General features: G+C 35.0%; 1 protein-coding gene across 1 annotated transcript; it reads left to right on the top strand.

Annotated features, from left to right (window-relative positions):
- Nucleotides 1-3,266: 3,266 nt before the first annotated feature.
- LOC108732240 lies at nt 3,267-4,547 on the top strand. The gene is made up of 3 exons (XM_018462930.1): nt 3,267-3,342; nt 3,459-4,378; nt 4,458-4,547. Exons 1-3 carry the CDS (start codon nt 3,267-3,269, stop codon nt 4,545-4,547), a joined length of 1,086 nt encoding a protein of 361 aa, XP_018318432.1.
- The last annotated feature ends 16,330 nt before the right edge of the window (nt 4,548-20,877 follow it).

Consider the following 20,877-nt stretch of genomic DNA (forward strand, 5'->3'; position numbering starts at 1 on the left):
TAAAAGAAAATAAAGCTATGAATTATATATTTATTTATTAAAAACTTGACATTTAATGATGATTATTAAAAAAACTGAAAAATTTCTACGTCTACACTTGTCTTGTGAAATTGTCAATAACATCGTCATAGTTTAATGATAGGAACAAGTTTGATTCGATAGTATTACTAGCGAATTTAATCTCCCTATCGGTCATGGTCAAACAAAGATAATTTTTAACTTTCTTTAGACAGGAAAAGTTCCGCTCACCAGTGTAATTGCTGACTGGCGTCGATACGCACATTCTTAAGGCTATGTGAATGTTGTGGTAAATTATTTCAAGTTTTTTTTTTCTTAGAATCTGTAACATCGCGTTGGTTGTTTGAGGCAGTACTTCGTCTGGACCAACATTGTTAAACTAGAACGTAGATGGCTACATTTATCAACAAAGCACTTCTCTAAACCATCAGAATACATTGTTACTAACATACTTGCTCTATTTTGAACATCTTCAGTGTTAAAGTTGATCGAATTACTTAAAAACGAAAATTTCCTGTTAAAATTGCAGTACGTCTCTCGTCTCTTTTGAAGTTAAGCCACTAATCTGTCTATAATTACTAGATAACATGTCACTCTGAATATTTCCCCACCAGATAATAAAAAAGTATTATCTTCGGCTGATTCAAATGCTGTGACCTTCCTTTCCCGTATCCTCTTTGTGTCCTTCTCATATTCTTTAACTAATGAGAGATCTAAAGCTCGCTGTTCATATTTATTAAAATTTTCTCTTTCTGCTAAAATTATGTGAATCAGACTGTCATACATGTGGATAACTACACAAACAGCGGACTATAATTTTTTGTTAATATGAACCAAAATAAAACCCCAAAATACGATCGAGTAAGCAGTTTCTAGTCGTCCTAATTTCAACGTTATACCTTTAGCTTCACATACAGCAGAAACTTTCTTATCCGGATTGCTCTCGATAGTAATCATCGTGAATTTCTGGAAATAGCTCTTTCAAAATTATACTCGAGCTGACCAGCGTGTCAGATAGATTTTTGACATTGCTATTATTTTTTTTTTATCATTACCTAGGAGTATTTGTGTTTGAATAAATGTAATAAATGTGTAAATTTCTTAAAGGAGACCAAAGAAAAGAAGCTTCTTGAACACATTGAGCGACACATTCCCCCAGTACAAAAAGCGAATGTGCAGAGCAGGGTATATATTCTGATCGGAAATATAATTCTTTTATTATTGTTCTTATATTTTCGGCATTATCATACGACTGGCCTCTTCAGTAATAGATTAATTTGAAACATGTCTAATGTTTTAACAATAGCATATGGGGTGTTTTGTGACCGATATTACGGATACATTTAAGAAAACGTTTAACGGGTGTTCGATCAATTTGAATATATCGGATCACGAAAGTTAATTGGTCAATGTGGGAAATATCTGGTGTTGAATCCACTATTATTGAATGACATTTTGATAACCAGATTTCATCATTTATTTGTGCCAAAATTTTATTTTCCATCAATTTAATAAATTCTTCATATCTTCTGGAACTTAAGTAATTGGTACATCCCTTTCCCATGCCGTCATATTGAGCAATATGTTTACTTAAAATCGGATCAAACTCCGCTATGAGTTCCAACGTTATTAAATAATTTCCGCTATGAAGAGAGTCAAATGTTTCATGTCCCCTAAATGGTAAACCACGCGATGCTTAAGAAATCACAGTCGCAATCATTCGTTTCAAAACTTCGCGCCAATAACTTAGGTAACTTTTCTAGGAACTGAGCGGCGAGATCATAATCAACAGGACCGGGAACGTTATATCTACGTTGCTAGTTTAAAACACATGTTTTATGTGCACATGAGTTTTCGTGGCTTTCTTATCTAATCGATGCGTTCTTCCAGTCATTAAAACCAACATCTTGTTTCCCAAGATTAAATCCACTACCGAATAATAAACAAGGACCACAATAAACTTTTTCTGTTCATGGAGAGTAGATAAGCCATTCCCTGGGACGTTTTTCTCTATTTAATAACTTTCGTTCAAATATTATTTTTGTCAAAAACGTGGTATTTTATCTTCATATATTCTCTTACTTAATGAAAAACCTGAGTTTATATTTTNCGTAAGGTAAATAAATCTTCATTCTATTAATCAAACAATGTCGTTTATCGTGATCTAATAAATAAAAAAGGGAACAAAACCGAAATGTAGTTTATTAAAGTAACAATAATTAAAAAAAACTATCTTATTAATTCCGTCACAAGAATAATAAAATGGTCTACCTTCTTCAAATTCTATTGAATTCAGATACAGTGACAAAGCAAAGAAACTAATGTAACCTAACCCAACGCTAAATTATTTCGAAATCGTGATCTACGTCTGGTAGTTTAGATAGATTAGGGGAGGCCGGGGCTGGACGTTCCCGGGGCACGTTGTTCCGACAGTAATAACTTTGTACAGAAAAGAGATAGCAATACACGTGAAGTACGTCGTTTAAACATTTTGGTCTATTTTTCGTTATTATTGATCGATTTATGTGCATCTTTCCAATTTTAGAGTGGCATTAGTTAGGTATTATATAGCTTGAATGTTTTTCCAATTGAATTTGTTAATTTGCTAGCATGACAGTTTTTATACAAAAATATAATTTGGGGCTACAAGTTCCCTCCCAAAGGGGCTGGTTGTTCCCCAGATCCTTCACGATCCTTAAATTTTTTATACATTTTACAGTACTTTCTTCATTTTTTTATTATGGTACGTACCTACAAACGAAAAACTGAGAGAGGGAAAACATCCGAAACGTTATTACGCCAAGCTGCCAATGCTGTCATACAAGATGGAAGAAAAGTAAAAACGGTAGTCAGAGAACTGGAAATTTGCCACGTGACATTACATCGATTTGTAAGAAAAATGAGAGCTGGTAAAGATCCTACCGTAGTATATAAAAGCAGATCAGTGTTTACCACGGAACAGGAAAATGAGCTATCAATATACTTCGGTTTGTTGCCAAGAGAGGTGCGAAAAGTTGCGTATGAATGTCAGTTAAATTTTCTTTGGGAAACATTTCTCCTACGTGGCATAAGAATCGAGAAGCGGATTGATTCACTGGATTTATAAAAAGGAACCCAGTATTGTTTATACGAACACCAGAAGCGACCAGTGCGGGACGTTCATCCGCATTTAACAAACATAATGTAAATTAATTTTTCACAAAGCTCGGCGATATTCTACTCAAATAGAAGTTATCACCTTCCAGAATATGGAACCTGAACGAGACTGGAGTCACGACTGTTTTAAAGCCGAAGAAGATAGTGGCTCAAAAAGGCACAAAACAGGTTGGTGCTATAGTTTCTGCTGAGCGTGGGACATTAGTTACTGTTGAGTTAGCAGCAAGTGCCACAAGGAAATACGATCCCACCAATGTTTGTGTTTCCCTGTTTAAAATTTAAAGACTTGTTTTTAAGAGATGGACCCTCTGAGGCAATTGGAGCTGGGAATAAATCAGGATGGATGACTGCCACTGAATTCCTCACATTTATGGATCATTTTATCAAGTTCACGAAATCCACTCCAGAAGAACCAGTGTTACTATTATTAGACAACCACTCGTCACATATAGACATCAACGTAGTTGAGAAAGCTAAAGCAAACTCAATAATAATGCTGTCGTTCCCACCTCACTGCACACACAGGCTACAGCCACTGAATGTGGGCATCAATAGGCCTTTTAAATCCTATTGTGCTAAAGCTCAAGACAACTGGCTACGAAATCACCCGGGAAAAACAATGTCAATTTATGAAATTCCCGGAATTGTTAAATCGGCATGGCCTTTAGCAGCAATCCCTGTAACTATTATGAACGCTTTTAAAAAGGCTGGATGTCCCTTTAACCCTGGCGTTTTTACAGAGGAGGATTATGCACTATCTTTCGTAACAAACCGGCCACTGTTACAAGCTGCGTCGTCTCAAGCTGAATCAAATGAGGAACCCCACCAGCCTTCTAGCAGTTCAGTTGCGATTGAAATGGTTGACCAGCCAGAACCATCCAATATTCAAATATTACCTCAGATTAATTTGCAGCCGGAATCTATAACCATAAACACTTCAACATCGGGACAGATTGGTGAACCACCTCAACAATCTACAACAGATCAGGGTGATGTTTCTCAGGCTGCCTCTGTGACCATTAATATTGCCCACGAACTTCAATTAACACCAGTAAAGACAAATGCTTCGGCTGTGTTTAACACTGAAATTATAAAGCCTTTACCAAAGGCACCCCCAAGATTGCAGACGGCTACAAAACGCCGTATAAGAAAGACGGCTGTTTTGACTGACACGCCAGAAAAAAATGCTTTAGCTGAAGAAGAGGTAAAGAAGAAAGCAAGGAAAAACGAAGCCATTAGAAACAAGGGAAAGGAAAACAACAATAATAAAATAAAAGGTAAAGGCAAGGGAAAAGGAAAGGGAAAACCTCAAGAAAAAGCTAAACGAAGAGTATTACAAGAAAGCGAGAGTGATAGTGATGATGAGGATCTAGAATGGTTCTGTATAATTTGTTATCATTCATATTCAAATTCTCTTCCAAGAGAACAGTGGATAGAATGTAGCATGTATAAAAATTGGGCACATGTTAAATGTATAAATGAAACTGATAATATTACTTGTGTGTCCCAACTGTGAGTCAGATGAAGAATTTAACGATGAATGAATAAGAATAAAAGTTGCCAAAGTTGATTACGACTGATTAAAACAAGACTAATCTAGATGGAGCTAGTAATGTTTTTTCGTTGTTTTTTAAAGTTTATAGCATTGCATAACAACTAAATAAATGTAACTATAGAAATTATTGTTTTTTTTAAAAGAAACCATACCACTATCGTTATACTTTACTTATATTATCCATGTGGCACAATTTGCCCAAGACATGTAACAACTCGCCCCAAAGTGGGGTTGAAGGTTTCCTTCCGAAATTTTGCAAAAATTTGCCTGAATAAAAAAATATATTGAGAAACTAGCAGAAATGACTTTACTATTACAGAGACCTATTAAGACTTTTTAATAAAATCAAAATTGATATCTTTTCATTTTCATCATAAAATTTCATGTTATTTGAAAATCGGAACTTTCAGCCCCGGCCTCCCCTATTAAAACATTATTTTTCCATTGTTGAACTTGCAAGTAAACTCTTTTAATATGTTGTTTTGCTGCATCCTCTGTTGGAGGTAACGAGCTGAGTTGTGCGCTCTTGTCTTTTCAAGCTAATGCTGTAAAACGCTTGTATCGCAGACTCAAACCTGAAAGTACCTGATTTCGCTAACACACTAAACAAAGTGAAAAATAATATAAAAGAATTGGGCAATAAACTAGGAAACATAACCAAAAACATTATTGTGGGTTTTTGTTTTATTTTAAATATTTTTCTTTCCGTTAAGTTATAACAGTTATATTTATCCTAATAATACGATAGCGAGTTTCTGCAGTTTGTCCGCTCCTGATTCATTCGAATTGTTTTTGCAAGTCCCAGATTATAGGGGATTTACCAATGTGAACGAAGGTGAACACCGCGGGGGAAGAGTAGTTGCAAATAAGTAGCCATCGAGGTCAGACGAACAAAAAGAGTAAAAATAAAAGAGGAAAGACGCGAGAAAGACGAAAGACGCGTAGAAGACGAAAGACGTACAAAAGACGGAAAGTCCTGAAAAAGACGATAAAGACGGAAGACGATAAAATCAATTGTATATTGATGTGCTGTTGTGACCAATAAGAAAAGTGTATCAGGATAGCTGTTCAATACTGTGGAAAACTCTAATTGNATTTATTTTTTCACAACAAACAAATATATTAAAACAAAGGTGAAACTGAAATTTCAATGTCGTGTCACTCGTTCGGCGAATTTAAGTTTTCCTAAGAGATATCTCAGCGGAAAATTTCGCAAGGCCAGTCTGTACACAGGTAATAACGCTGTTTCGTACTATGGGTATGCGAGAAAGAAGATACTATTCTTAAAGGATTTGAATATTGATTTAACAATTTGTTACAATCATTATAGCGAAAGCAATTCCTCAAAATATAGGATAGAGAAGACCGAATGGGTTTACCTAGAAATACCGGTTGTCGTTAGCGTAACGAGTTTACCCACAATTAACCCTCCGTTCTACCTGGTACTTCTCGAGTAACCACTAAACTTTGTAAATATTCTANATAGTACTAGTATTTTGTTTGGCCCGGTCAACTTATCTTCGTTAATTTTCAACGTAGAACCACGATTCTTTTTTTTAACCCCACCTAGCCACTCACGCAGAATCCAGCTTCATTTCGTCCGTCTCAACTTTCTCACCCGAACCACTATTCCTGAAAGCAGGCTGAAGAGGGCCTTCCGCCCTACCTTTCGGCGTAGTCCGGAGGGACTGCCCGCCCACCAGCAGTACTGGCTGGTGGGAATGAAACACCCAAAAGTTTTTTTTAAATAAGAGTACGATTCCTACATTCCACCTACCCAGGCAAGAAAGAGGGAATCAAATCGTGCCAACTAGGCTTACTCACCCGCAGTAAGTCCCAACGAAAAGTGCTTCTCGTTTTACCGCCCAAAACCGTAAGTCTCACCCGTTACGCTCACCATTGTTTTTTCGCTCGCGAATTGTGCTTATTTGGACTGATTCATCGTGGTTATAGGTATTTATATTATTCTTGCTTTTTTGTCTTTTGTCTTCTTGTCTTGTTCATTTGTATTTTTCTGTCAATTTATGTTTGTTGTTCGTAGTAGTAAGTATATACATATATGTTTTAAGCTCTCAGCTTATATGGATTTGTAAATAATGTGTTTTTTGTCAATTGTTTTTTTTGTTTGTTGTAAATACTTTATACATTAGATGTTAGTAAATTTTTTGTTGTAAATAAAGTGTTGGTATAAAGCGAGTGCGTATCAAATTGATCAACTATTAGAACTTGTCATTGGTAATATTGTTGATGTTCGTGTTAAATATGCTGCGTTTAATATTAATGTTGGCGCAATACCTGCTTTAATCAACTTACTCAGTAATTAGGAAATTGGTAAACATAACTGCTAAAAGGCTCGAAAAGACCATTTCCTTCAAATTCAAATGTTTCCAAAGATACAAGAATGTGCTATAAATGCAACAAACCTGATCGTATAAGGGTGTGGGAACACTCGGTATAGCAAGAAACATTTATATTGTGTATCAATTAAGCCTCTGCATTTGTGCTGACTTATAATACCATGTAAATAATTTTGTATAAATACCGTGTAAATATTCCAATAAATTAGTCTAACACCAGGCTCACTATTATTCGGATGCTGATAAACTGTCAACCCTTGGAAGCTGTGATTTTGTGCCAATCATCAAGGATGCAGATAATGTGTCCAACGATATTACTAAATCGGTTCTTCTCAGAACCACAACTTTGATAGTCACCTCTTCCTACGACCACACAGAGTGGCTACAAGGGGATTTAATTTAAATACACCTAAATCTGGTTTTGTCAGACCATAATTTAATAATTTAACTTGCAATAAATTTGGTAAACACGGTCATAAATCAGACAACTGTTTTTCCAAGTTTCAACATAATTCTAAACCAAGGAGACATGACGTGAATTATTTTTGTGTTCGCTTGGATGATAGTTTTTATACAAATTTTACTATAAGGTAGTAGTGGCATATATGGCCCAGTGGGTAATATGGCCCACATACCCTAAAACCGCTAAAAAGTTTTGTACTTGCGATTTGGCAACTCTGTTTTGTCTAACTGATCGTTAGTATAACCACCATTAAAATTTTTCCATTCTGCAACCCCCCGTGAAATTGGTACAGCAGTTTGAGTCGAATCGGTAATGAGTCCGGGTGCATATAACTAAATTACTCCGAGAAATTTATTGACGCTACTTTAACAAGGTTCTATTGTGGATAGATCCGACTTTTGGTTCACGTGAGTAATAATGTTTTGTTTAAGTTTTCGTCAATATTTGATTATAATTTGCTTTAGAAACTTTTCAAATAATATTTTTTATATTTTTAACGTAAAATGGCTTATATGCTCCACTACCAATTAGGTATATATGGCCTAGGCCATAAAACCCGTACTGGGCCATATTATCCGAGTCGCAGCAAAGATGTAGTTACCAATTTTTTTGCAGATTTCGAAATGGGTAAACCTTGCAAAAATCTGAGGAGACAGTGGAACACTGATAATTTAAAACCAGCTTTACAAGCTTTGCGGGCTGGTGAATCACAGAAAACTTTATCCGCAAGATTTAAAATTCCGAGACGAACACTACGTAAATATTTGAAAACCGGAGAGGAACAAAAGAACTTAGGTCGGCCAAGTATTTTATGTCACGATCAAGAATTGGATTTTGTAGCAAGAATAAAGCGGTACTGTGAAGTTTTTTGTTTTTTGGCATATTTTTATTCAATAAAAACAATAAAGTGGGCCATATATGTCTCTACTACCTTACAAGGTATTTTTGTCAAATGCCTTGTTAGCACAGAAGCAAAGTGTAGTGTAATTTCTAAAAAAACTCGTTACATTGTCACTTAGAGCCAAGTTTTATTGTGTTAAATGGTATCGGTAGTAACATAATTCCTAACCATGCTTCTACCCTTTTGGTTATAGAAAGAGATGCTACAGCTTTCGAGTTAATGTTTTACATTGTAGACCGCGAAGTAATGGTCACGAATGTCATTTTTGGTCGCTATTTACTAAATTATAAGGATCTCAAAATTTGTACTGACCCTGGAACCCGCTTACACCTTGACCTTCAGGCGAAACTGATTAAATATATTAGTTGTCTCACAACCCAAATTATTAATTCTTCTGTAAATAAAACAGATTTTGATGAATTAAAACAATTACTAGATAAATTAAAAGAAAATATAACGGCCGGAAATTGTGTCAACGCGATTAAAACAGCTGAACTAACAATAGAATTAAGAGAAGACAAAGTTATTTACTACCAGTCTTACCGTATGCCCTTAAGTGAACGCGAAAAGGTCAAAACAATAATAAAAGATTTACTAAAGAATAAGAAATTTGGGATAGTATCTCGATCAGCTGACACAATACTTCTCTACAGAATTTCAACAAAAATTCAATTAGTTGGCGGATAACTTCAGAGACGTTTTCTGAGGCGAAAAAAAAAACTGTATTTAACAATAGGTCGAACCTTGAAGTTCTCCATATAATCCGCCCGAAGTAATAGTTACCAAAAAGACAGGTCATCCTCGATCGTGCTTGGGCTTTCGCTGCCTTAATTCCATCACCCAAGATATAGTTTTGCCATTATCAGCAATCCACGAAACCCTCAAAGAAATTGGAACCTCAGATCGGGTTACATCCCGATCCCCGGCCACTTACCGCTTTGACGACCCTGACTGGAGATAGTTTTTTTAATTTCGAGTGAAGCCATTTGGTTTAAAGGGAGCCCCGGATATTTTCCAAACAGTTCAGTTTGGTATATAAATACCACTACCCTCAAGAAGAAAAGAATTGAGGGCATTCCTAGGTGCATGCAACTGGATACTTGCATACAATAGGTACTTGAATACGACAAATCTTAATACTTTCAAGCAGCCTTGGACAAATAGTATTATTTATTAGCAATGAACCTCTTAAAATTTTACCACGAGTAAAACAACATTTGTATACTTTTCAGCTTTTGTTCTTTGATAATATTTTCTGTCCTTTGCCAGGTTTTGAAGTTATTTACTTATGAATCACGTTGTCTAACAGAAAAAAGTTATAATGTTTATCTTTTTAATAATAACCCAACCTAACCAAACGACGTTCCCGCAATGACAAGAAATTAAAGTACGGGGTCTAAAAATTGACTTGAAAGTTTTTATCTGAATAATAGATAATTTAATGCGAATAACACTAACACACCGGCTACCTTGCTAAAAAATGTTTATGCGACTGCTCACTAACGCTACCTAGAGCATTTATTTCCGAAGAAACTGATCTATTATGCTTGCGTTCACGAAATGATTCGTCAACTGTCGGACAAAATGTCCATGTAAGTTAATGCTAATTTGGAATTAAAAAAAAATTATTAGTCGTAGATAACACAAATATAGAACATTTCTGATTAAAATCTAGGTCTATACCTTTATCAACTTGTTTGGTGTATAAGTTTTTCTTGTGTGTGTGTATATATTGTGATGTTCGAGGAATTACTTTTTGAAATTTGCTACATCTGAAAGTGGTCGGTGGACTTAATTTACAAATCTATGACATTGTAGCGCGAATTTATTTCCATAGAAAAAGGAGTTACAATATGTACCACTGAAACTGTTCAATGACAGTAATCAATTATTTATTTAAGAAATTTAATATACCTCCTGCTTTTCCAGTTAGGTTTTTACCGTCTGAATCAGTTTCAACAAGAGGCTGGGTATTTCTGGGAGGGATGAGGGAAATAGTTCAGGTGGTCTACCACCTGTGGAAATCAATTTACGCCTTTCATATGCTAATACGCTTTTTCTGCTTCTTTCATTTTATCTCATTGTCTTTTTAATTGGATAACTATTCGCTGAGTTGATACCAATATGAAATATTTTAATTTAGCCTGATTTTATGCCTGTTACTTTTGGTATAGAATTATGTTCAATAATATTGTTGTTGTCGTGAAGCATATATTTTATATTTTCCCACAACAACCGACAATTAAACAAGTACTAACTTACCTTTCCTGTTGTGGCAGCATTAAACTATATCACAACTTTTTTGTCAGGCTTTTTCCTTTTTTTTTTCGATATTGTGGGCGTAGTTCTTTTGATTTCAATTATAGGATATTTACCAAAATTTGAATAAATCGATCCTTATCATCTGCTGAATATATAACGGACATTTTAAATGTGACTGACAGCTGAATCAGAGATTGAGCATGCTCCATCGTTTAGTGAAACGCCACTTAGCAGAGCGCAGGTAAAACGACTGTGCAATGAAAATTACTGTTCGTTTTAAGAAGTTGGAGGATATGCCCCTTCCTTTTATTAGGATGCGCCGTAGCATAATTCCAAATTCAATCATATTTGTCACAATTCAAACAAATTAAAATGGGCTATATATTCCTTCGCCGCGCTGGGGATTTGCCGTTGCTTGCGCTGAGATCTATCGCCAGCGTCAGCTTTACTGTTTTATTTGTAACGTAGTAGATAAATGAAACGTTTAAGTGACATCTTGATATTAACATATATGTACCTATATTATGGTAGGTTTATTATTTTGTTTGAACGTATGTACTTTTTATGTAACCTTAGCAAGTACAGTTTTTGGTTTAATAAATATATTGTCAATGCATGAACCTTTAGTGATATCATTACTTTGAATGTTAATGATGGATGACATTGTTGTACCCACAAAACTATGATAAAAACCATTACCGAGTCCGTTATTCAATAATTCATGGCTATAAACGTTCTCATCATTCATAGGGGAGAGGTGGCATGAAATGGACATTTATATTTTGAGGATCCTGGTAAATAAATGAAATAAAAACTTAAACATTTACGAACAAAATTAGGAAGCTCGGTTATGTCAAGTAATATATACAGTTAACGTATTATATTACTCTTAGTGACATAGGGAACAGAAAAAATTATTAAAAGGCCATATCCCAGTGTTTTTGAAACCTCACGTTACATTATTCATATTAAAAGCAGCATAGTAGGCGTCTTTTGAGAACTGACACATGATAAATGGTTACAGTTTTACCAGGGTTCGAAGTCATCCAGTTATTCGTACTAGTCCTATATCTAGCTTTAAGCGGCCCATAGATAGACACATCTAGGGGTTGTAGGTAGTGACTGTAGTGTGGTAGAAAGGTTAGTATCATTAGGTTATTTTTTGTGGCATAAGTTAATGGTTATATGAGTTTTATGATTGTCAAGGAGTATTAAAGCCGTCGATTCAGTAGTTGGCTTGACTAAGCTAACAAAATGTTCTTATGCTTTTAAAAAACAATCTTCCTTTATGCATCCAGATAAATTCTCAAGCCTCAACGCACCAATAGGGCCATTTTCAAGCATGTGTTCTTTAAAATGAACGCTCATAAATATGAATATAAGTGGAATACTACCACCAGAAGTGTTTACAAAAGCCAGCATTGTCACAAATGTTCAACGTTCAGCTGAATTAATCTGACCAACTCTCTTAAGACCTGCTTGCCCAACTATTTTTGGAGCAGCAGTTACAGTAGTGCACCCAGTTTCGTTTANTTGTGTTTATTAAAGCTTGAAGTTGTTGCTAACAAAGTATTTTCCGGTTTTCTCACACTCAAAGAATCATACCTTTTTAAAAACCCTTTCAGCCAGTCTACACTATCTATTTTATTTTCCCGCCAACAACGTGCTATACTTATTTGAAGACGAACAGCGTATTGATATGCTAGTTCTCTAACTTGTTTAGTTTTCAACCCATGGCACATCTTTGCAGAGATCTTTATATAATCTGCGAAGGAACATTCTTGATCTGTGCAGAAAATTATTTTATTGCCTATGTTCGGTTTGTAAACAAAAGACGTCGATTCAGACAATTTAGCTTTTGCGACTAATCTCTGAAAGTGCGATTTGGCTAAATTGAAAGTTTTGGCAGCAAGACTTCATTCATCGCTTCTTGTACTTTATCTGACGCGACGCGAGTTCGCTTTTTAGGCGGTACTTTTAAACTGCAACCATGAACAAGACATCAGTAACTTAGAAAATTGCCAGCATGAAAGGAACAATTATGAAGGCGACGTCCCTTTCATAACCGTTTATTGTGTCCTTTTCATGAATATTGCTCAAATTTGAAAATTAACCTCTACAGTTATCATAGAACAAACAGAATAGCTCAAAACCACAACGCTAAAATACGACACTGTACTTGTCCGAAGCACTTTTCGGTAACAAAGTTACTTTCTTCAGGGACTGAAGTGAACTCAGTTAACTTTGTTACCGAAAAGTGCTTCGGGGGTTTTGAGCTGTTCTGTTTGTTCTACAACAACCGCCAAAGTTTTTCCAATCTTCATATTTCTACAGCTATCATTTTACCTAAAACGTTTCTTACCTGTTGTTTATCTCTGATTGAATAAATAACTTATTGCGGACAATGGAATGCAGTTCAATGAACTGTTTGGTACACACTACGAAAAGTTTTGAAATTATTAAAAGAAATTTACTTTTAAGCACGAATAAATTCACAAGCACAATATTAGGTGCAAATAAGTGTGAATCGATGTTACCACACTACAAATGTATTTCTATCCCAAGAAAGTTGGTTATTTTGTCCGTAACTTGAGTTGTCTCTTTAAATAAATACTCTCGTATGTAATTTAATCTAAGAAAGCCTCACCTTTTTATTTGTATGTTACACAACTGTTTATGTATTATTTATTAGTGTTTCGTTAACAGAAGTATTATTGGAGTTTTGTTCAACTGTAGTTATGCGCGAGATTTCTCGTAGAAAAATACTATTCCATATGTCGGCATCCGGTTCATCTTCTTCCAATAAATTTAGTATATTCTCGCGTGATTCTCCATAACAATTTACACATATCCGCGTACACCTTAGACCGTGTTTGCGACAGCCACATGTTTTGCCACATCTAGTTTTGAATTTACAAGAAATTTTCTGCAATACGTCCTCTGAAATTAAGTCATCATCAGAATAACTGACAACCAAATAAAGTCACTTTTCCAGTTAAATTCACGTCGATTCAAATAGTTTCCCTGCCATGCTTGAATTGGTAAATAGACGCGCAAGCTGTGTTGTTTTATAGCACCTGCTCGTGGAGGCAGAGTTTCTAATTTATAATTTGATTTTATTGTTGATCTTTCGAAATGTAGAAATCTTAGATCATTCAATGGAATGGTTTTCTATTTTTTTTCATAATCTAAATCAGTTTGTGTAACATACACTGCTTAAGAGTATTCAGTAGCACAACGAAAGTTTCTCAGGGGTACGCAACGTAAGGGGAATCTGAAGAAAAGGCGGAGATATAGTCGGAATTAATCGTAACCAGTCGCTCTCTTTCGCAATTTTTATCANAGCAAAGAAGTCGATGAAGTTGTAGAAACTTTATCATTTGCTAGAATCAATATCCTTCATCCTAGTGTTCTCAATCACGCACAATTTCAGGAACAATTAAGTCATATTAGCCACAGCGAAAATATACTGCCTTTTTCTTTTGATGATACAAATATTAATAAACATTACCAAATTACGATTCCAAAGTTATTCACCTTAAAAAATGGAATTTTAATAAAGTTAACAGTCCGTCTAGTAAAGAATATATCACTCAGACTTTTTAAAACCTATCCTTATCCTATTAAATTTGAGAATGATTATCACCATATTATTCTTCTTGAAAACTCATATGTGGCAATCTTCGACGACCACCAATGCTACCTTGAACCCAGGGATTTTACAAATGCACTTCGAATAGAAAACGTCATTATTCAACAGAGTACAGAACCTCAAGATACTAAGAATACAAAACAATGCTTACCGCAAATCTTAATGAACAAAGAATTCCTCGAGAAATGTGTCATCCACACATTCAAAGCAACAGAAAATAACATCTAACAGATAATCGCTACAACATGAATCATTGCTTCTACAGGAAACTTAAGTGGTTTCCCCTGGGGACCTAAGAGGATCATTTTTGCACGTATGACATTTTCTCGCCGAAGCAAAACAAAAAGATAAAAACATCACCAAGTATATTTTTGGTTTTGCTCTTCGCTTTATATTCACGATAGGGGTGGAAACTTGCTTGCATTTGGATCGTCAAATCTTTAAAAATATATACTTCTTATCTCCTAAAAATAGTAATTTGACGAGCATATAGAACTACCTCAGTACCTACACAGTGAACTGGTCCAATTATTTAGAAGAAGGTCCTATTTAACGAACATTTCGGAAAATAATTAACAAAATTAAGCAATTCTGAAAAATAATTATTAGAACCAAGAATATTTTGAAATAAGTGTGTAAACAAAGTACGAAAGTGTCGCAACTGTCTTTTAGGAATTTGGCCCAACAGAAATGGTACCTACTCATTCTAATCTCTAGATGGATTTCGAATTTCTTGTCCCCGTGTATGACGAGGATCTGAAGAAGACATGAAAAATAAAAATTCTTTAATTTATTTTCCCTTTTCTTCAACCAGAAATCCTCATCTTTTAATATTTTAATAAATTCCATTTTTTTCGGCGTATATATTACAAAGTAACAATATTTCCTTTGAGTTATGTGTAGCAATCCTTGTACCTGAAGTAAAAGAAGGATGTAGACCTAAGAGAAAGTTTTTGTAGAAAACAGTAAATATTGTACCTGATAATAGTAGTCGTGGTTTAGTTTTAGTTCTATATTACCAGACTCCGATATTGTTGCAAATTTAATTATTTTTTCTGTTATTGCATTTACCGGAGTAAGGTCTTTAGCAGAAAACGGACATTTGATTTCTAGAACAGCATCCTCATCTAAAATTATGCCGTCTGGACTGGCACCCAAGAACGGGTGGCATTTGTCAACTACTAAGCCGCTTTCTTTTACAGTCAACCTAATAGAGTATATGGAGACATAAATGACCGATTTTTTAAGGGGGCTTTTTGATGCACGTCTTAAGTCTAAACTGAGTTTAAGATGCAACCCTCGGTGAGAATAGCATTACCATTTTTAGGAGATAAAATGTACATGTTTTTAAAGATCGTCAATGCAGGCCGAGGAAGTTTCTACCCCTATCGTGAATATAGAGCGAAGAGCCAAAACAAAACTATACTTGGTGATGTTTATATCATTTCGTACAGGGTTGCTCAGACGAGAAAATGCCATCAATGCAAAAAAGTTCTTTTTAATTGAATAGACCTCTAGGATAAAAAAAACTTAAAAACAGAACGTGCCGGGAGCTCTACCTCATGGGTAATATGAAAACGGGCTCATTACTAGAAAAACCTGCAGGATATTCATATTATGGATGAAACTTTCTCTAGCGCTTTTTTTCCTGCATTTTTTTTTTGTAAACAGATGTTTGATATTTTTTTTGTTTATGAATTTGAATCACCTAATATTTTTATTACTTCGATTTGATGATATTTGAACAGAAAATTTTATGTCAACGAATTTAATGCAAACGAGATAGACAATACAAACGAATTCTAGATGCATACTGATCAGGGGATTGTAACTACCCCTAACCATCCCGAATACGAAAAGCCAGTTTTAAAAAGAGGACGTGCATCCAAAAGTCCCCGAAAATTTCAGCCACTACGTATTTTTCATTTACTGAATTATTCTTATTTACTGTACTAACCCTGTTACTTTTGAAAATTCGTCACGTGCAATTGTTTCATATTCGTTGCCATAATGAGTGGCAGCACTACCAGTAAATGTTGAATATAGTAAACTTTTTACGGTATTTGCACATGAAGTAGTTGCGCGTAATTTACAAATTTTGCCAAAATTAGACGATGTTATTCGGTTGCTCCGTTCGGTTATCCAATTGGGATTGCTACTTTGGCCTCTTGTCGTTATTTCAATATTAAAAATTTGATTTACAGGTATTTGTATATGTGTCTTTAAGAAATGTTCCACTTTTTCTGTGTACTCAGTAGGACACATGTCGGTCTGTGACATTTCTGGACCATAGTCTGGATCAACGAGCGGTGTAGGATGTGCATTGCGCTTTATTTTCCTGAATAAATTTCGCCTGCACTTGTATTTATCCCGCAACGTCATCCTTCGGGTCGTGAATTTTTTCGTGTACTTGCCTGGACTTCTGTTTATGACCGCACGATGGACTACATTCGCATATTCCCCTTTGCAATTGAAAGAAATACCTGCCGCTTCGCAGCGTGCTTGGTATGATCCTCTCAGAGAAAAGTTAATGCGTTTACCCCCTGTAAATTTTGCTACCAATGCATTATAGCATTCTGCTATATTGGAGTCCATGTTCAAAATTAAATTTGACGCTTGCAATGCTAATCGGTTGGTTACGGACATTATATCTTTCCATAACCCACACGACTTCATTTCAACAACTACGGCAATATTTTTGTCACAGACTGCTTCACAAAAATATTGAATTTCTTTGCAGTTTTCATGTTCGCCGAAAATATGACTTACTGTATTTCTTATATCAATTATCAACCCTTCAATGTTTTCGTGGATAGGTTTTTCTTGATTTTTTCGGTGAGAAATAGCAGAAACAACAGCAGTACGAATTTTTAATACTTTGGACAGCAGCAATTGTCGCAAACGAACTGGCACTATCTGGTTTGTGGAACTGATCCTCTTGGTTGTAATTTCCTTAAGTTTGTTACAAAAATTTCGCAGAAGGTGGTTTCGGCATTCAATTTTGCGGATGTTGACTTGATGTCCGTATGGTTTACATTCCTGCAATTTCCTATACACGCTACTGTCTCCGTCTCCAACAAGTACTGTATATTTTAAGCTGTGCATTGTCACACTTTCTTTGAAGCCTTCCGCAATAATATCTGCCTCCATACTACTTGAACTGCCGTTCCAGTTTTTACAACAGTTGTGTTGTACTATGTCCTTCTCACCCTCATATTTTGCGCATAAAGTACAGTACTTATTTCTAATGCCTAAATGTACAACATGATTAATTTATTGATATTATTATGACAAAACCAATCTACATACATATGTACTTATGTAGGAAATTCCGGACTTAACAGACCCAAACCTGGACCAGTAGTGAGAAACTGAGCATACTTTTGTCAATATTGGTCCAAAGTTCGGCCAATCTTCATACGTCAATATCAAATACATTAACGTTTTACCAAATTTGGTCCAATACTGGAGTAGCCAAGTATTAGCTTGTCAATAGTAGTACAATACTCAACCAAACTTCAAATGTCAAGGCTAGGTTTATTAACGTTTCGCCAAGTTTGGTCCAATACTTGGAAGGCAAGTATGGGTTTGTCAATACTGGGCAATACAAAATTCGGTCAAGCTTGGAGTGTCAAGGCTAGGCATATAAACATCTCCCCAAATTATATACAATACTGGGCAACGAAGTACCGGCCAAGATATAAAGCGAAGCAGTTGCCTAATCTTGGATGAATTTTGTTCATCAAGCCTTGGCATAATGTTAGCTGCCCAATATTGAGTTAATATTGTTCACCATGTTTTAGCACAATATTATTTACCTAATGCTTGGTTAATACTGTTCACTAAACATTGGTACAATATTTTTCAACAAGGCCTTGCCCAATATTGGGTGCCCAATTTTGGGCTAATATTATTCATCAAATCTTGACTCAATATTGCTGCCCTATCTTAGGTTGGCCCAATATTAGTTGCTAATCTCGGAGCAAAATTAAACAATTTTGATTGGCTTTGTCGTAATTTCCTACATAGGTACTTGACCCTGATGCATCGATTAAATTTCGATGTTTTTGTCTAGGTAATCTTTAGTTTCAAGAAATTATGTGCACGTATTAACTATATAAAAAATTGTCTTCAACCTGTCATACTATGAGTATAGATTCTGATTATTGCTGTTACCTAAATAAAGAAGTTTGCCAGTGCGCTTTCCAATTATGCATCCTACGCCAGAACTAGCATCATAATTTGTTCTATAGGATCTCTTGCACCAGGCTCCATCTGCAACTACAGCAATATTTGGAATGCCGGTACTATCCACCTCTCCTAGTTCCACTGCTAGTCGATATTCTTCTTCTCCAGCACGCCTTATATTGTCCCATAAAGTAGCATGTAGGGTGGTGGACACATCTTCGTGGCAGTTCTCATACGTTTTCTGGGACAGACACGGAATATTCATATGCCCACAGAGTTCCTCCAAAAGACTGTATCCACCTCCAGCGGAGAGAACGCCTAGTACTGCTGCTTTATTGACATTTGATTCCTGTTCAGAAAAAATTTCATCTACTTTATTGCACATTTTGCATTTGAATTTGAAAACGCTTCTGAACCCGAATCTTCTCTCATTTAGAAATTCCATCTCCCTCCATGAACATTTGAAAGGAGAATGACTTTCCAGAGTTATAATTTGACTAAAAAGAAACCCAATATCCACTATACGTCTTCCCTCTAATGAGTTACTGGCAGTTTTTGAGCCTTGCAAATGTTCAATTTCTACATCGGATACGGAATTTAACTGATGTGCTTGCAGGTCTTTGGTTGGTGTCATTCTGTAGATATTATTATTTAACGTTAATTATAAAAAATTGTAACGTATTATCTATTTGCAACGCACATAACAGGAGTGGGCATGTGACTGCAAGATGGTTCCTCTGGTGCAAATCCTACATTTTTTTGTTCTTTCGTTGATGCAAACCTATAATATTTACTGTTAAATGGTTTAAACAGTTTATTATGTAATTATTAGACGTATAAATACATAAGGGCAGACGCATTTCCTGTAGATGCTGCTTCTTCTGTGCCTTCACAGTGGTTGATATCTTCTTGACGTACTTTTTTAGGCCTTCTAACGCTGTGAATATATACATACAGTTCTACGTAATTAATTTTATATACACTCCTATCACATTTAACCGTAAAAATTCAAAATCAAAAAAATATGATCATCATTAGTTTAACGTCATAAAGCTTGGTGATTTGGTGGATAAACATATATATTACTTATCATTAGATAAGTTTAGTTTGGTAAGTTATAGACACAAATTGAATACTATCGACTAATTACAGACTGAAGAGTAGTCCTAGAGAAAAATAAACAGCACTGACTNTCACTACTCGTATCAGAATCTTCACAAGAATCTTCAGCGTTGGCATAAGTTTCTCGTGGTATACCTGCAGTCGTTGATACTTCATCGCATACTCGCAGGCTTTAAGAAGTTGGTCTGGAAGAGGTTCGTTATTTTTCTCGTTTGCTTTATCTAAATGTTTTTGATTTTATGTCTGCATAATTCTAGATTATTTGATTGTAAAACTGTTCTAATTCTTTAGTTCGACTCGTTATGTATTCTGGTGGTTAATTGAATTCAGGTATTTCATTTTCTGTGAGGTTCTTATAAGGACCATAAATAATTTCGAATGGTTTTAGTTTGGTTGTTAGTTGTATCGAATTATTGTACACAAAAACTACTTCTAATTCTAAATTTGGAGTTGTTTCTTCAGGATTAGTGATTTTAAGGGGTATTACTTTTTGCTTAATGGTTCCATGTACACGTTCTAGAGGAGCTATTCCTATAGGATTATTGACACTTATGACATGCAAATTTATATGGTACAAACGACAAAAATCTCTTAAATGAATTATTGAATTCAGTTCCTTCGTCTACAATGAGCTTTCTTGGTAAATGATGATGATTGATAAATTGTCTTATTTTATTTATGTAAGTTGTCATATTTCCGTCGTTTAAATGGTATGTTTGCGTGTATTTTGAAAAATGATCGAAAAAGGTGAGAAATTTTTGATTATCTAAAGTGAAAGTGTCTAACATATTGATTTCAAACGGACGACTAGACACAAGGGTGACTTATAACGATTACACTCATATTTAGCTTGTAAACAGATACCATTATGATTTGCATCGTGATATTTCGCAACTTCATTTAAAGCGTTTTCTAAAGATAAAGTAAGAGGATTATTTGTAGTTTTAATGATTTTGATTTGTTTATTTTTCTTATGACAATGATCATAAAATATTTTAAATATCTGTTACTGAAAATTTTCAGTGTATTTAAGATTAAAATAAATTCCTACTTGATTACCTATTTTTCCTTTTATTTCATTATTTAATTTAGTTCCTAACCAAGAAAGATCATTTTGATTAGCCGAAATATTAATTATAAGTTTACTTCCTTTAGTAATTAATTTAGTCTAGCAGTTCCAAGTTGAAATCATTTAGAAACTCA

The sequence above is a fragment of the Agrilus planipennis genome, unplaced genomic scaffold (assembly GCF_000699045.2).
Source record: "Agrilus planipennis isolate EAB-ADULT unplaced genomic scaffold, Apla_2.0 scaffold30, whole genome shotgun sequence".
Lineage (NCBI taxonomy): Eukaryota > Metazoa > Arthropoda > Insecta > Coleoptera > Buprestidae > Agrilus > Agrilus planipennis.

Coding starts and splice junctions, on each gene's coding strand:
- LOC108732240 (XM_018462930.1), top strand. CDS start 3,267: ATGGAACCTGAACGAGACTGGAGTCACGACTGTTTTAAAGCCGAAGAA. Junction 3,343..3,458: donor CTCAAAAAGGCACAAAACAG/GTTGGTGCTATA, acceptor TAAAATTTAAAG/ACTTGTTTTTAAGAGATGGA. Junction 4,379..4,457: donor ATGCTTTAGCTGAAGAAGAG/GTAAAGAAGAAA, acceptor TAAAAGGTAAAG/GCAAGGGAAAAGGAAAGGGA.